This window comes from Gymnoscopelus microlampas (assembly GCF_963454915.1).
Source record: "Gymnoscopelus microlampas genome assembly, chromosome: 23".
Classification (NCBI taxonomy): Eukaryota; Metazoa; Chordata; class Actinopteri; order Myctophiformes; family Myctophidae; genus Gymnoscopelus; species Gymnoscopelus microlampas.
In genome coordinates, this window is record NC_139960.1 from 3209141 (window position 1) to 3225414 (window position 16274).

The window sequence follows — 16274 nt, forward strand, 5'->3', positions numbered from 1 at the left end:
CTGTGTGGGTTTAACGAGGGGGTCCAGTGGTGGGACCTAGCTTTTTTTGATTGAATTGATTGAATATTTTATTAGGCAGAAATGTAAAAACAGCACAAGTACAGTTAAAAACTCTTGTCCAAAAGGTCCGTCCAAAAAAAGTCCTTGCGTTCTTGTTTCCATTGAGGTCCTTGGTATTCAATTCATAAACATATATAGCAGCACCAAACAGTTCCATGTCATCACAAAATACAGGAAAAAAAACACTATGTACAGAGTTGGAAAAAACAATGGTGGGGGGAAATGAGAGTCAACGGAAGGGGTGGGGGGGGGGTCGTCTGTCTAAGGGAGAAGTGGTACTGTGTGGGTTTAATGAAGGGGGGGGGTCCAGTGGGGACCTACCTGTGTGGGTTTAACGAGGGGGTCCAGGCGCACCAGGTAGACCTCCAGCGTGCGCTCCTTCTTCATGGGGAGCGGCAGGGTGAGGTAACAGAAGGGGTCGAAGGTCACGGACACCTTGGCGCAGACGGGACAGACCAGCGTGGACTTGAAGAGGCCGTGGAAGATGTCCACGATGATGGAGTCGTTGCGCTTCATGTGGTTCTGCCACGCCTCCTCCGCCACCACCTGGGAGGAGGAGGAGGAGCAACCGCAACAATGTTTAACCCATTAAGACCTGGAACTGTGTCATTTTTAGATTTGAGCAAAGAAAGCATTATTTTACACTTTGGGCTATTCAAAAATAGCAGATATGCAAGCTCGTAGCGCGGCACCGAGTGCCGCGCTACGAGCTTGCATATCTGCTATTTTTGAAAATTCGTGAAAATGTGTGCAAATCTTTGAATATATATATTTTTAAAGCAAACATTTTTTACTCAAATCTTTGCTTCTGGGGGTCCCTGGAACAAAATATTTTGATGGGGGTCCGTGGCCAAATACATATAATTTTGGGGGTCCTTGACATGAAAAAGATTGAGCACCACTGATATAGAAACATACGTTTTTCAGAAAACTGTTGAGATTTAGGAGACATGTAGAATCGGCTTCAGGTCTCAATGGGTTAATTACATCGAACTAAAACTATGATGAAAAATGTCGACTGACTTTTATTCACTGACAAAAACGACATGAAAACTAAATAATAACTAAGCTATGATGACTAAAGCTGTGATGACATTTTTTTTGTCGACTGCCTTTTATTCACTGACGAAAACTAAAGAAAAACGAAATAAAAACTAAGCTATGATGACAAACTATTACCAAAGATTTTTGTTGACTGCCTTTTTCCACTGACGAAAACTAAGGAAAAACGAAAGAAAACTAAGCTATGACGACTAAAACTATGACCAAAAATATTCGTCTACTACCTGTTGTCATTGACGAAAGCTCAAGCAAAAACTACATAAGAAACTAAGCGTTGTGAGCGTGTAGATCGCCTATTTTCTGTCATATTTTCAGTAGTATAAATTAGGCATTACGACGCCATCAAGAAAGGGGTTAATGTATGTTTTATAATATAATAATCTATATCTGCAAAGTAATTAGTAATTAAAGTTTTCAAATAATTGCTGTGGAGTAAAAGTACAATATTTGACTCTGAGATGTAGTGGAGTAGAAGTAAAATTACAGAAAATTGAAAATACTCCAGTAAAGAAAAAATCCTCAAAAGTATACTCAAGTACAAGTACTTGAGTAAATGTACTTAGTTACTTTCCACCACTGTATAGACTACAACATTGGTTCTCAAAGTGGGGTCCGGGGACCCCCAGGGGTACTTGAGGGGGTTCCAGGGGGTCCCCCAGCTAAATGATGGATAGGAACCAAATGGACCCTTATGGGTCTGTAACTCTGAGAGTGTACAAATGGAACCAAATGGACCCGTTAGGGTCCATTTGTACACTCTCTGAGTTAAATTAACATTGATTTTACCATATGAATTGGGGTCCCAGAGATATAAATGCCATTAAATGGGGGTCCGTAGCCTAATTCATGTCAAACTGCTAGAGCCGTAAAAATCTTCTCTTATGGGGGTCCCTAGCATACATTGTCAATTTGGGGGTCCTTGACATGAAAAAGTTTGAGAACCACTGACCTACAGTATATCAACTGCCCGTGACGACGACAACAAACAAACAAACAAAAAGACACCTTGTCGGGCCGGCCGTCTGCGTCGGTCAGCTGGATGTAGGGTTTCTGCCGGATCCGGTTCAGGTCTTCGTGCAGACCGTCCAGCAGGAAGGCCAGCAGCTCGTGGGAGTCCTGCTGCTGGTAGCCTGAGAACTGGGGGGCGAAGCGGCCCACCTGGGTCTGCATGGGAGGAGAGATAACGCAACATAAAACCTCATGGAACATAGCAAAGATAAAATGTCATCACATGAATGTCCACGACGATGTCAAGTACTGTAGTACCACCTGGTATGGATGTCTGTCTGTAGCTTTAAAGTCACAACTGCTGCAACAAGTGAACATTTGTTCAAAGATTGTTGGACAACCACTTCAGAGGCTCTATACATCTACGTATGATAACAGTATGATAAGGTTGGCAAGGAATATCACTTCAAACACTAGCCATGCTTTGTATGGAGAATATAGGTTGCTGCCTTCAGGAAGGAGATACAGTGTTCCTACATACAATACGGTCAAACTGAAGAGGTCCTTTGTCCATCAGACGACATTGAGGCTTAATCAGGAGTTATAGGCCAGGGGTAGGCTGAGTGGTGGACATTGCTCTTGTCTTTGTATGTCTTTATGTATGTATTTTGTATTTTGTTGTTTTCTTGTGTCATGTCAAATGTGTGTACTGTTATATGTTGCATACATGGCTGTTTTTGGGTCGCAAGACAAATTTCAGTGCAAACTGACAATAAAGTATTATCGTATCGTATCGTATCGTTTTCCAAAGTGGGGTCCGGGGACCATTTTATCCATCTATTTGTTGGCTATTCAAAAACAGCAGATCTAGAGGCTCACAGCGCACCATGCTTGTACATTTGCTATTTTGGGAAATATTTTTGAAATAAATCAAAAATGTAAAACAATAATAATAAATATTTTGAATTTCTTTTTTTTCCTGGCACAAAACCTTTTCAGGTGGGGGATCCGCGGTGCAAATATATATCAATTTGGGGGTCCTTGACATGGAAAAGTTTGAGAACGACTGCTATACAAGACTAGCCAATTACTTTACAATGACAGACGACATCTCTCTCTCTCTCTCTCTCTCTCTCTCTCTCTTTCTCTCTCCACACACTGTTATATATTTAGCTGATCTCGTAAGGTTCCAGAAACAGAAGAGCGTCATCATGGTATTCTACAGTTACATTAAGGGTTAGTCAGTATCCCTCCCCTTCCTGGCAGATTGTTTTCAAGGACAGGGTACTCTCACGGATCCTTAAGGCCCTGGTTCTCAAACTTTTCCATGTCAAGGACCCCCACATTTATATTTATTTGATCCCCCATCTGAAAGGGTTTTGTGCCAGTGGAAAAAAACTGATTCAAAATACTTCTTTCTTTTTTTTTGTATGTGTATTTGGAAGATGTTTGGAAAATGTTGAATAACTTCTTTCCTGGGGGGTCCCTGCCACGAAAAAGTTTCAGATGGGGGGTGGGGGGGGGGGGGGGGGGGTCCGCGGCCAAATACATATCAATTTGGGGGACCCTTGACTTGAAAAACGTTGAGAACCAAAGGGTCTCGGGGCGGGCAGCACTTTACCTTGAAGGGTCTGGGGGTGACGTAGCTGTATTTGCCCGACCACACCTGCTTGGTGAGCTCGGCGTAGGCCCGGGCGATCTCTCCCTTCATGCCCAGAGGGTTGTCCTCGTTCATCTCCTCCGTGTATTTGTCCTTGAGGAAGAAGTCGATCAGCGGAGGGATGTTACTGAGACACTGTGTGGGGAAAAGACACACAAATAAAATGTTACTTAAGACACTGTGTGGGAAAAGACACAAATAAAATGTTACTTAAGACACTGTGTGGGAAAAGACACAAATAAAATGTTACTTTACACATTGCCTGCCAAGGACGTTCAAATCCAACCGTTGACCCACAGTTGACGTACAAAATTCCACAAGAGGGCACTCTAGCGCAACTCGCCTCTGATAGAAGGAACGGACGGATGTGACGTCATCCCAAAAAAAACGTCACTTCCATCCACTCCTATGTTAAGATGTGTAGAAAAACACATGTAGCTCGGATTTCTTCTTTTTTTTGGGTGAAAACAAGCCTTATTCAACGGGCGATAGCAACAAAATGGCCGATCGCGGTAAAAATGTTTTTGTTCCGGTGGATGACGAGACCTTCCCCCACCCCCCCAAACACTCTTTGTTCACATCCGCATGCACGTCGTGGCTTCCGCTGCTCTCCAAAGATCGTCAATGTAAGGTAAAAAAAAACGCTGGCCCCAGCGGATGAATTAATTAATTAAATAATATCTGGCAGTATATGTGTTAAACACTGTGTGGGAAAAGACAAAAGTAAAACATAAGACAACGAGGAGAAACAGGAGCAGAGAGTGGACGAATCCAATAGCTTCTCCACTCTCAACTTCAGACGCACCGATACACATCGATATGTCATTTGATCTGCATCGAGTAGATAAGTAGTCGTCTGTGTGAACCTTGAACGATCCAGTTCTACGCTCAAGTGTTTCACATTCATTCTCTGTACATTTCCCGGCCTGCGCATCAGGACCACAATTCATGGTCTTGGCCAACAACACTATTAATAATGATAATTCCGTTAACCCATTAAGACCGGGAAAGTATCTGTCATTTTACATTTTAGCCACTTTAACCATTATTTTATGCTTTGGCTGCTATTCAAAAACGGCAGATATACAAGCTCATGGCGCCGCGCTTGTAGATCTGCAAAAAAAGTAAAAAAACGAATCGAAGTAAAAAATGTTTGCTTTAAAACATATATATTCAAAGATTTACTCAGATTGTCAAGACTTTTCAAAAATAGCAGATCTACAAGCTCATGTATATCTGCTATTTTTGAATAGCCAAAGAAATCTAAAGATGACACAGATGCGTTCCCGGTCTTAATGGGTTAATGCACAAGGAGCAGAAATCCTTATCTTTTTACCCCCCTAGCTCAACACTGTCAACATAATACGGTGGCTAGGAAACTGCAAAGTCAATCCCTGCAGTGATGTTAATGAATAATTCAAATAAGAATTGTGCATACTGAAGATAGGAGGCACATTGACAGTGTGGCACTGCAGTGGAGAGTGTTAGAACGTTGTTTCTTTGAGCTTTCTCCTTCAGATACATGCTGTCGTTTTTGTTTTTTTTCTCCATCATTTAATGCCCTACTTCAGGGGTCTTCAGTGTTTTTCAGGCCAAGGACCCCTTAGCTGAGAGAGAGCGAGATGAAGCAGGGACTCCTCCCCACTACGTATTGTATAACATTGTGTCGCAGATTAAACTTTTGCATAGATTTCATAGATGGTTTCATAAACTTTATCACTTCCCATTATCACTGTGTAACGCTGTGTTGGGTTCATTTTAATGTGTATTTTCAGACAGTTAAACCCTCAATATTTAGAAAACGTGTACTTTGTCTGCTTTTTTCCCCTCAACACCAAACCTCTTTGCTGAAAATAGCCAAACTACAAGCTTGTACATCTGCTATTTATGGCTAATATTACCCTCAGAATAGGGATGCTTGGGTTAAAGTGGTTAATGTACAAAAAAAAGTTCCTATCACACAAAGATTTGGTGGCCCCCCCTGTACTAACTCCGAGGACCCCCTAGGGGTCCCGGACCCCCTGTTGAAGACTCATGCATTCATCATACAAGAGTGTCGCTCAAAAGTAGTGAAAAACAGCCATTCTACAAGCTAACAACATTTAGAGTGTAAAATATAAAATATGGCCTGTTTTGGCCATAATACATTATTTATATTGATTATTGGTATCGGTCATTGTCAGTCATTTCTTTGTGTATTTATTTTTTTGTCATAATTATCTGCCCCCATGCAACTTTTGTTTACAAGGCCTAAAAGCCAGGCAATGAAATCATTACTCGCAATCATCTGTATAGGTAGCTCAGTCGGTAGAGCTCTCGTCTTTGGGCCACAGGGTCATGAATTTGATCCCGGGCACCGGCAACTCAGCGAACGAGTAGCACGGCCTAGATGTGACAAGTCGTGTGGTAAGGCCCTGGAGCTGATGGTAGGTGTAGCACTCCACCTCAGCAATCAACCTCCGCGTTCTCGGCTGATACCGACAATAGGCCATTCTGAGCTCCGACCTACTAGTTTGTATGACAATAGAGCACCAAAGTCTGATGTAATTTACACTTCCTACCTGGGTCATATTTTGACCAAATTAATTAAATTGTTGCCAGAAAGTGAAACAATAGTCAGGGGATATTAAAAAAGTCTTGGAATAAATTCCTTACCAAAAAAAATCTTCACCAGTTTGCAAAGGTGTCTAGTAACACATCTCACAAAGACTGAAATTCAGTATCCCTAGGAGAATTTTTGACAGCTGCTGAAAGTTGGGGTACCCACCATAACCTTGGTTAAAAAAAATCCCCCAAAAAAATCCAAATTTAATTCTGTTTTAAGTAGCATGTGAGGTGTCAAACTAGGGTGTTTTTATGATTCTGAATCCATTGCAATCATTTGTTTTGCACCAAAACCACTCCTTGGGCTAAAAACGGCCCAATCTCAATGGGCTTTTTACACAAAAAGTATACATGGCTATGGCCGTTTTTAGCCCAAGGAGTGGACTGAATTTCAGTCTTTGTGAGATGTGTTACTAGACACCTTTACAAACACATTGGTGAAGATTTTTTTTGGTAAGGAATTTATTCCAAGATTGGAAGATATTCTGCTAATATCCCCTGACTACAATCAAATATGACTAACTGACTATCATAAACGATACAGAGCTACCTCTCTGAGAATAGCATAGGGACAGTTTGTTTATTTTTGGGCCACGATTCTCATATGAGACGATTCTAAGATGACCCAATGTTATTCTCCACAGAGAGCGGTGGGAGTTTCCAGTAGTTACCTGTACGGCGGAGTTCATGAAGCAGGTGTTGCCCAGGTTGGACAGCCCACACAGGCCAGAGCGCTCACTCTGTCGGCCCTGCTCCGTGTTGTAGTCGTAGTTGTTGGTGTACGGATGGTACGACGGAAGACTGTAGCTGGAGTTCTTCACGCTGTAGGGAACACACACACAGACAGAGGTTTGTATTACAATACTTGTGAGGACATAAAAAAAACATATGAAAATAGCCCCGAAACATAGCGGATCTACAAGTTCAACACTATTGTTTGTTTGTGTGTTTATTTGTTTACGGGACAGTGCACGTTAATGAACATTCAATACAAGTACACAAATTGAATCAGTTGAACATGATCTCATGTAAACATGCTGGAAGCTAGCTATAAGCTAATGTCCATCCGCAGTTCCACAACAATATGACGAAAACATGCAATGCATATAACACACAATAATACAACTGTCTACAAATACGTTTTTAAAATTACCAGCAGATCGGCTATTTTCCGATGTGACATCGACGCACAAATACGTTTAAAATAACCCCTAACCCCTAAATGTTATGAGAGACTGGACAGTCTGCATTTTAACGAATCGTTCTAACGGTCAGAGAGAGGCCGGTCAACAGACATGACACATGCACACCACACAAGAGCATATCTACTACAATACTATATATACTACTACAGCCATATTAATGGATTAAGACGACCAGGACTACTGTATTACATTTAGTGTGTGTTTGATCAAATCGTGACCACACACACAGGAATAAGAGGGAAAAGGCTTCAGCCTCTTCTGAAAACTGCACCGGAAAAACTCAAAATCCTAACGGCTGATTTATGACTTACACACACCAGCCTTTATACTGTATGTACTGGTGGTGTCGAGCAACCGAAAATAGCAGGTAAAAATAACCCTATTTTGTAAAGCACCTTTCAAAAACAAGTTACAAAGTGCTTTACAGTAGCAACAGTACATACATCCGCGGTCAAGATAAAAATAGGTTTGCAACAATTTATCAAAAAAGCTGTGCGACACAAGTGAGTTTTAACCCATTAAGACCTGGAACTGTGTCATTTTTAGATTTGAGCTAAAAAGCATTATTTTACACTTTGGGCTATTCAAAAATAGCAGATATACAAGCTCATAGCGCGGCACCGAGTGCCGCGCTACGAGCTTGTAGATCTGCTATTTTTGAAAAATTGTGAAAATGTGTGCAAATCTTTAAATATATATATTTTCAAAGACAACATTTTTAACTCAAATCGTTGCCTCTGGGGGGTCCCTGGAACAACATATTTTGATGGGGGTCCGCGGCCAAATACATATCATTTTGGGGGTCCTTGACATGAAAAAGATTGAGCACCACTGATATAGAAACATACGTTTTTCAGAAAACTGTTGAGATTTAGGAGACATGTAGAATCGGCTTCAGGTCTCAATGGGTTATTTCTGTATAACTCTCAGACAAAGACGTTACACTACAGTGCAACAACCCTTAGATCCACCCAGTCCTCTCCTATCCTTCCTCTCCTCTCCTTCCTCCTCTGTGATACACACAAGAACCAAAGCAAGATGTGGAACCGAAGGAACCGGATCCAACATTGAGGAACCAGAATCTGTCCCATCATCACATTTTGGAACCGAACAGTTTTTTTTTATCACACTGTCAGAGCTGGTTATGTCGACGTCACGTCTCTGATATACAATTACAATGACCAGTGGTTCTCAAACTTTTTAATTTCAAGAACCACCATAACTCTGAGAGTGTAAGGGTCCATTTGGTTCCATTTGGTACACTCTCCGAGTCACAGACCCGTAACGGTTCATTTGGAACCCCCTCAAGTAACCCAGAGGCTCCGTGGACCGTGAGAACTACTACAATAATTTGTATGCAATAATGTATGTAATTAATTTGCGCTTGTCAAAAATGATAAAAAAAAGGCCAAAATTCTTTTAACCCATTCAATCCGGCCGGGAACACATCTGTGTCATTTTAGATTTCTTTGGCTATTCAAAAATGGCAGATCTACAAGCTTGTAGATCTGCCATTTTTGAAAAATTGTGAAAAGTTGTGCAAATCTTTGAGTAGATATTTTTTAAAGAAAACACATGTAATTGAAATCATTGCTTCTGGGGGGGGGGTCCCTGGAACAAAATATTTTACAAATGTTTGCTTTAAAAAATATTTATATATTCAATGATTTGCAAAAAAAAACATGTTTTTTTCAAAAATAGCTGATATTTAAGCTCATAGCGCTGTAATTTTAGATTTATTTGGCTATTCAAAAATAGCAGATCTACAAGCTCATAGCGCGGCACTCTGTGCCGCGCTATGAGCTTGTAGATCTGCTATTTTTGAATAGCCAAATAAATCTAAAATTACAGACACGTGTTCACAGATCCAATGGGTTAAACATAGGAATAGATTAACTCATTGACTGCCATTGACGAGATTCTCGTCATTTGGTGTTTTTTCGGTGGTTTACGATAGAGGGCGCTCTTCCCCAACTAACTAAGTTAATCTAGGGCTTCCAGATCAGAGGACAACTGGAAGACAGATTTGTTCTAAAATGCGTCGGTCTTCGAACCCACTCACTTCCTGAAACAGGCTTAATTTGGGGGTCCTTGACATGAAAATGTTTGAGAACTGCGGGTTTAGGAAGCAAGCCTAAATAAGCAACTACACTTCAGAAACAAGCCCAACACTAAACACAACCACCAATATTTACAAGCGACTTTGCAGCAAAACAAGCCCAAAGTCGCTTATCGTCTCTGTGTCGGCTGGAAACCTCACATGTCCAAAAGAGGACTCAAATTTTAAAAAAATAGCAAAAGAAACAGATCTACAAGCTCGAAACGCGATGCTTCGCACCGCGTTTCGAGCTTGTAGATCTGCTACTTTTGATACTTCTGTGTGACGCTGTATTATGATCGAGTAGCGGCGTTAAAGGGATAGTTCACCAAAAAAAAATATTTTGGAATTTGATTTGGGTTTTTTTTTTTGTCTTTGTCGCATTCCTACGCCAATAATTTGATGACCAGGCGGACCGGTATAGGCAACGGTTCCGGTAGGAGACACAAAGGAGACTCTTTGTGTCTCCTACCTGAACCGTTGCCTACCGGTCATCAAATGATTTGCTTAGGAATGCGACAAAGACCTGAATTCAAGTCTCCATGGGGTGACATATCGAGAAAAAAAGTCATTTTGGGGGTGAACCATCCCTTTAATTTACGGGGGGGAAAAAAACACAAAAAGTTAAAACACGGCGATAAAGAGGATTTCTGCCCCGACAGCAACCATATAATAAGCAGACTTGGCCTCGGACGGGCAGACCTCTGTGACGTCTGCAAGGTGTAGGCGGTGGCAGGAGAGGGGGGCTCCCAGTGATCTAGGGGGGCTGACACAGTGGTAGTAGTAGTAGTAGTGGTGGTGGTGGTAGTAGTGGTAGTAGTAGAAGAAGAAGTAGTGGTGGTGGTGGTGGAGTCTTCGCAGTTGAGCACGCAGTGGTCCACCCTGCGGTCCAGGTGTTCCGCCCTGCTGCGGTCCAGGTGTTCCACCCTGCCGCGGTCCAGCTCCGCCCCCTCGGTCCTCAGGCACCACCAGCAGCACAGCAGCATGTCACCATGATCCCAACCTCAGCCCTGCTGTTCCCCCGGCAGCGGCCCAGCAGGCCCCGGCCGGCGCCGGCCCGCATCTCCGCCACCACTAGTACCGGCCGGCCCCCCACACCGCCCCCCAGCCAGCCAGCCAGCCAGCGACCCCCCCACCCCACCCCCCCCAAAAGACAACCCCCACACCACAACGCAAAGGGTCCGAGAGAAATCCCAGCACAGAAGACACAGTGATCAGTCAATCCACTCCGGTTCCCGGGGATTCGGTTCGGTTTGGTTCCGGTCTTGGGGGGAAATCGACCCCGAAGAGAAGGAACGGTCCGACGCGATGAGGAGAAATTCAGCCTCGGTGTCACGGCGCCCCCGAGCCCGCGATGAGCCCTCAGTAAACACAATCTGCACACACACACACATACGCTAAGTCAAAAAGAGCCATGGCGAAGCTTCCTTTGCACTCCTGTGGTTTTGGGTTGAAGTACACGGCTCCTCTCCGCCCCGCGTTTCAGTCCGGGACGGATGGCGGCGTCTTCCTTTTAGCCCTCCTATCTGTTGTTCCCCCTGTCCTGTCCTCTCCTCTCTTCTCCTGCCCCGTCACTACTCCTCCTGTCCTCTGCTCCTCCCGTGGCCTCTCCTCTCCTCCTCTCTCTCTCTCTCTCTCTCTCTCTCCTGCTGCTCTCTGCTGATCTGCAGCCACCACAAGATTATTTATAGCAGCATCACCAGCAGAGGGATGAGAGACACTAGAACTACATGAGACTGGGGTGCAGAGAGAGAGAGAGAGAGAGAGAGAGAGGAGAGAGAGAGAGAGAGAAAAGGAGAAGTAAGAAATGGGAAGGGAGGGGGGAGCGAGCGAGCGAAAGAACGAGGGATGTGCAATAAATGGGGAGATGGGGCAAAGAGAAAAGGGAGGGTGAGGAGGAGAGAGAGAGAGAGAGAGAGAGAGAGAGAGAGAGAGAGAGAGATGAGAGAGAGAAAAGGGGGGATAGCAAGGAGAGAATGTGGAAGAAAGAGAGAGAGAAACGAGGGAGAAATGAAGAGAGAGACAAAACAGGAGGGAGAGAGGGAGAGCAAAGCAGAGGCTAGAGGAAGGAGTTGTGTATGTATGTTGGGGGGGTAGAGAGAGAGAGAGAGAGAGAGAGAGAGGGGGGGTGTAGGGCCCTGTCAGCAGAGAAATAAGAGGTAAAGGAGGGGTGTAGCTGATCTGCTGTATCCAGCTTAGACTGCAGTATCTACAGCTCTCTCTCTCTCTCTCTCTCTCTCTCATCTCTCTCTCTCTCTCTCTCTCTCTCTCTCTGCGTATCTCTCAGTTCTCTCCCTTAACGCCGTACTTGGGCGTATGACGGCGCAGAGTGGCCGAAAATAGCCCCCCATCTATGAGCTCATGACACGTCACAACGTCACAGCGTATGAACTGAGCATCAGGAGGTGATGAGGTGCCACAGCCACCAGTATCCTCCTCACCAACACACCTCTAATATCACATATGTCTGTGTCACTCCTCATCCCCCCTCTCTCTCTCTTTAATATGCCATGGATGCCCTTACTCTTAGTCAGAGTGGTGTAAATAAATGAGTAGGGTCCTAGAGAGAGAGAGAGAGAGAGAGAGAGAGAGAGAGAGAGAGAGAGAGAGAGAGAGAGAGAGAGAGAGAGAGAGAGAGAGAGAGAGAGAGAGAGAGAGAGAGAGAGAGAGAGAGAGAGAGAGAGAGAGAGAGCTTGTCTTGCGGCAGGCAGCCTGGAGGGCCACATGTATTGTGAAGGTCACTGTGCACCGCAGGACATATGGAGAGAGAGAGGATAGAGAGAGAGAGAGAGAGAGAGAGAGAGAGAGAGAGAGAGAGAGAGAGAGAGAGAGAGAGAGAGAGAGAGAGAGAGAGAGGGAGAGATGGGGAGGGGGGGTGGAGAGAGCAGGGAGAGAGAGAGGAGAGAGAGACAAGAGACAGAGTAGAGAGAGATAAACAGAGAGGGGGAGATGGAGACGGAGAGTGAAAGACAAACCTAAAGAGACAGAGAGAGGAGGGAGGGATGGAGAGAGACAGAAGAGAAGAGAGGGAGGGAGAGCCAGAGGTATGTTTAGTGTGATGGAGAGTGAAACAGACTTAATAGAGACTTCAACGGGACACGGAGACATATGAGAGAGAGAGAGAGAGAGAGAGAGAGAGAGAGAGACCACTAGTATCCTAGGTGCTACAGTACAGCAGCCACACCAAGAGATCAACAACAAAATATTAAAATAAAACATACACACGGAGCAGCTGACATGATGGCACAAATCCTCAGTGTTTAACAAGACCTGAAGCCGATTCTACATGTCTCCTAAATCTCAACAGTTTTCTGAAACACGTATGTTTCTATATCAGTGGTGCTCAATCTGTTTCATGTCAAGGACCCCCAAAATTATATGTATTTGGCCGCGGACCCCCATCAAAATATTTTGTTCCAGGGACCCCCCAGAAGCAACGATTTGAGTTACAATGTTTGCTTTAAAAAATATATATATTCAAAGATTTGCACACATTTTCACGATTTTTCAAAAATAGCAGATCTACAAGCTCGAAAATCTAAAAATGACACCAGGTCTCAAAGTGTTTAATTTAAGGGATAGAAATGGATAAATGAACAGTGAGGGTTTGTTTTACTGTGTAATGTATGGCGGAGCACTTTCTATGAACAAAAAAACAGAATAAAGTACAAACAACAGGAAGTGCTATGAATAATTCATGGAGGATGACGGAACAGTACAGTCAGCCTCAGCCACAGGAGAGCTGCTATTTAAGAAGAAGAAGAAGGAGGAGAGGAGGGTATCTCCATCTCTTATCCTTAAATCAACCCCCCCCCCCCCCGGTGTAACCCATGCAAACACGCTGAATAAGACATCTCTCTCTCTCACACACACACAATTTTTTCTTTTTTCAATTTTCAATTCAATTCAATTTTATTAAATCATTGAGACCTGAAGCCGATTCTACATGTCTCCTAAATCTCAACAGTTTTCTGAAAAACGTATGTTTCTATATCAGTGGTGCTCACACTTTTTCATGTCAAGGACCCCCAAAATGATATGTATTTGGCCGCGGACCCCCATCAAAATATTTTGTTCCAGGGACCCCCCAGAAGCAAAGATTTGAGTTAAAAATGTTCGCTTTAAAAATATATATATTCAAAGATTTGCACACATTTTCACGATTTTTCAAAAATAGCAGATCTACAAGCTCATAGCGCGGCACTCGGTGCCGCGCTATGAGCTTGTTTATCTGCTATTTTTGAATAGCCCAAAGTGTAAAATAATGCTTTTTAGCTCAAATCTAAAATTGACACAGTTCCAGGTCTTAATGGGTTAAAGTGTCAAATCACAACAAGTTGTCTCAAGACACTTTACATGTAGAAAAGAGACCCGACAGTCCCACCCTGAACAAGCAATTTTGCGACAGCGGCAACGAAAAACTCCCCCTTAACTGGAAGAAACGTCAGGCAGACCCTAGGCTCTAGGGTGGGGGCCTTCTGCCTCGACCGTGTCGGGGGAAAGAAGAGAGAGAGAGGGTGAGACAGAGGAGAGACAGAAAGAGATACAAGTAGTAACAATAACAATAGTAGCACCAATTATTTGTATGATAATTGATAATTAATCGCGTCATGTAAAACGTCATAATCGTGACAGCCCTAATTCTATCTCGGCCAAATGAGCAGTTATTGCATTCAACGGTGACACCCACAGACCCCACCCGCGGTCTGGAAACCCCAAGTTTAGCACACACATGGGGAAACTCTCATTCTAACTGCTCTGCAACCGTAACGTGGAATGCCCTGACACCATCCATTAAAGCAGTGGTTCTCAACCTGTAGTTCGGGACCCCCAGGGGGATCCCCAGATGACAGTGAAGTGACAATTTAATAAGAACTGTTTAATACCTAAAATACAAAAAATATATTAAAAAGGCGATTACTGCATCAAAAGTAATCAACAAACGATACTATAAAAATTGTCAAACATTGGCCAAATTGTTAAGTAATATAAAAAAGAGGCAAAATAACCGAAAATCAAGCTCACAACGCCACGTAGGCTTGTAGATCAGCTATTTTCACAATAGTTATCTGTGGAACCGAGTCAAACTAAATGTAATGCCTCAACTAGTACAATTCCAAGTGCTTGTCAGGGTGGGGGGTCCCCAGGTCCAATATGATTATTTGGGGGGGTCCCAGTTCCAATATAATGATTTTGGGGGGGGGGGGGGGGGGGGGTCGCGGCCTGAAAAGGTTGATAACCAATGCATTAACACATCGCGTGCCAGTCGCGTAGATCTACGCCAAACGATTAAAGCCGCAGTGTGCCAGTCGCGTAGATCTACGCGACTCGCATTTCCCATGTTAAATCGAAAAAGTGCACATTCCGGAATTTTTTTCGACCCATTTCCGGTTCCGGGGCCGACCGGAAACGAAATAAAACTGGTTCCGGTTTTTTCGCTCGCATCCGTTTCCTGTCTGGGCGTCAGCTTAGAATCCATTTATCTCCCTTGTTGTTTTCCTCACCGCATCGTCCTGTCTAACGTTCTCGCCTGTAACTTCAAGATGGCGGCACGGATCGGCTCGGATTTTTTGTTTTTGTTTTTAACGGATCCCGTGTTTGTGTCGAACCAAATGAACGCGGATTTTAAACGGATTTAGCGGGGGCTATTGACGACATGAAAAAAACAAAAAAACAACAAAAAGAGCTTGGCACTGGTAGGTACATTATGAGATTAACCTCTGGCGTCCAATGTGTTAAAGGACGTGAATCAGTGGCTTATTTCAAAACTGTCCTGAAAAAGCATCTGTCAGAAAACTAAGAGTGGAGATAAATATGAAATCCCGTTGAAATGAGGAGTTATACACTGCTGCCTCTGTTCCTCTGTAAATATAGCTATTTCTATTTGTTGATGACATGCGTTAATGCGTTAACTCATTCAGTGCCAAACTTATTTATTCATGTTAATGGAATTTTGGTTCTGAGTGCCACAGCCAAAATTCATTGTAAAAAAAAAGTGCTTAGGAAGCGAGATACAGCCTTTTTAAGTTATAGGTTAAACAAGGAGTGGATGGAGCAGCAAATCTTCAAATCATCATATCTTGGGTTCTGAACATGTTTTTCCCAAAAAAAAAAAAAAAAAAAAAAAAAACTTTTATTTTGATTTTTTTTTTTTATTTTGAATTTTTTTTTATGACGGATTTGACGGATCGTGGCGCTCTGGGCGTCAGGCCACGTGACGGATTTGACGGATTGTGGCACTCAATGAGTTAATATGCTATGCTCTGTTGATGAATTGAATACAAAGGACCACACTCGAGCCCTATTATATCAGCTATTTTCAAAAAGAATATTGAAAGCCAGCCCAGATAAGCAACTACACTTCAGAAACAAGCTCAGACAAAAGCAACAATGAACATTTACAAGAGACTTAACAGGAAAACAAGCTCAAAGTCGCTTATAATAAGCAGACCTGGCAACACTAGCAGGCCAGCCTGCCAGCTCTAATGCATTAGCACTACAATGTGCACATCGGCCCACTGCTTATGCTGAACTAAATGCCAACGTTTGCCAACAGAACAGACTACCAGTCTGTTGAAGTCTGAAGTAGTCTGTTTGGTGGAGAGTCACCTTTAGAGAGAGAGAGAGATAGAGAGAG

At 43.3% G+C, this 16274-nt stretch overlaps 1 protein-coding gene across 4 annotated transcripts in view; it reads right to left on the reverse strand.

The window, feature by feature from the left end:
- usp15 (ubiquitin specific peptidase 15) overlaps positions 1 to 16274 on the reverse strand; it is a 60836-nt gene that overhangs the window by 15980 nt on the left and 28582 nt on the right. For all 4 annotated transcript variants that reach the window (XM_084049395.1, XM_084049394.1, XM_084049393.1 and 1 more), the window contains 4 exons: positions 7006 to 7156; positions 3692 to 3865; positions 2128 to 2286; positions 382 to 606 (listed from right to left, as the gene is read on the reverse strand). In XM_084049395.1, coding sequence (XP_083905521.1) covers positions 382 to 606; positions 2128 to 2286; positions 3692 to 3865; positions 7006 to 7156 — 709 coding nt within the window. The remainder of the gene's footprint in view (positions 1 to 381; positions 607 to 2127; positions 2287 to 3691; positions 3866 to 7005; positions 7157 to 16274) is intronic.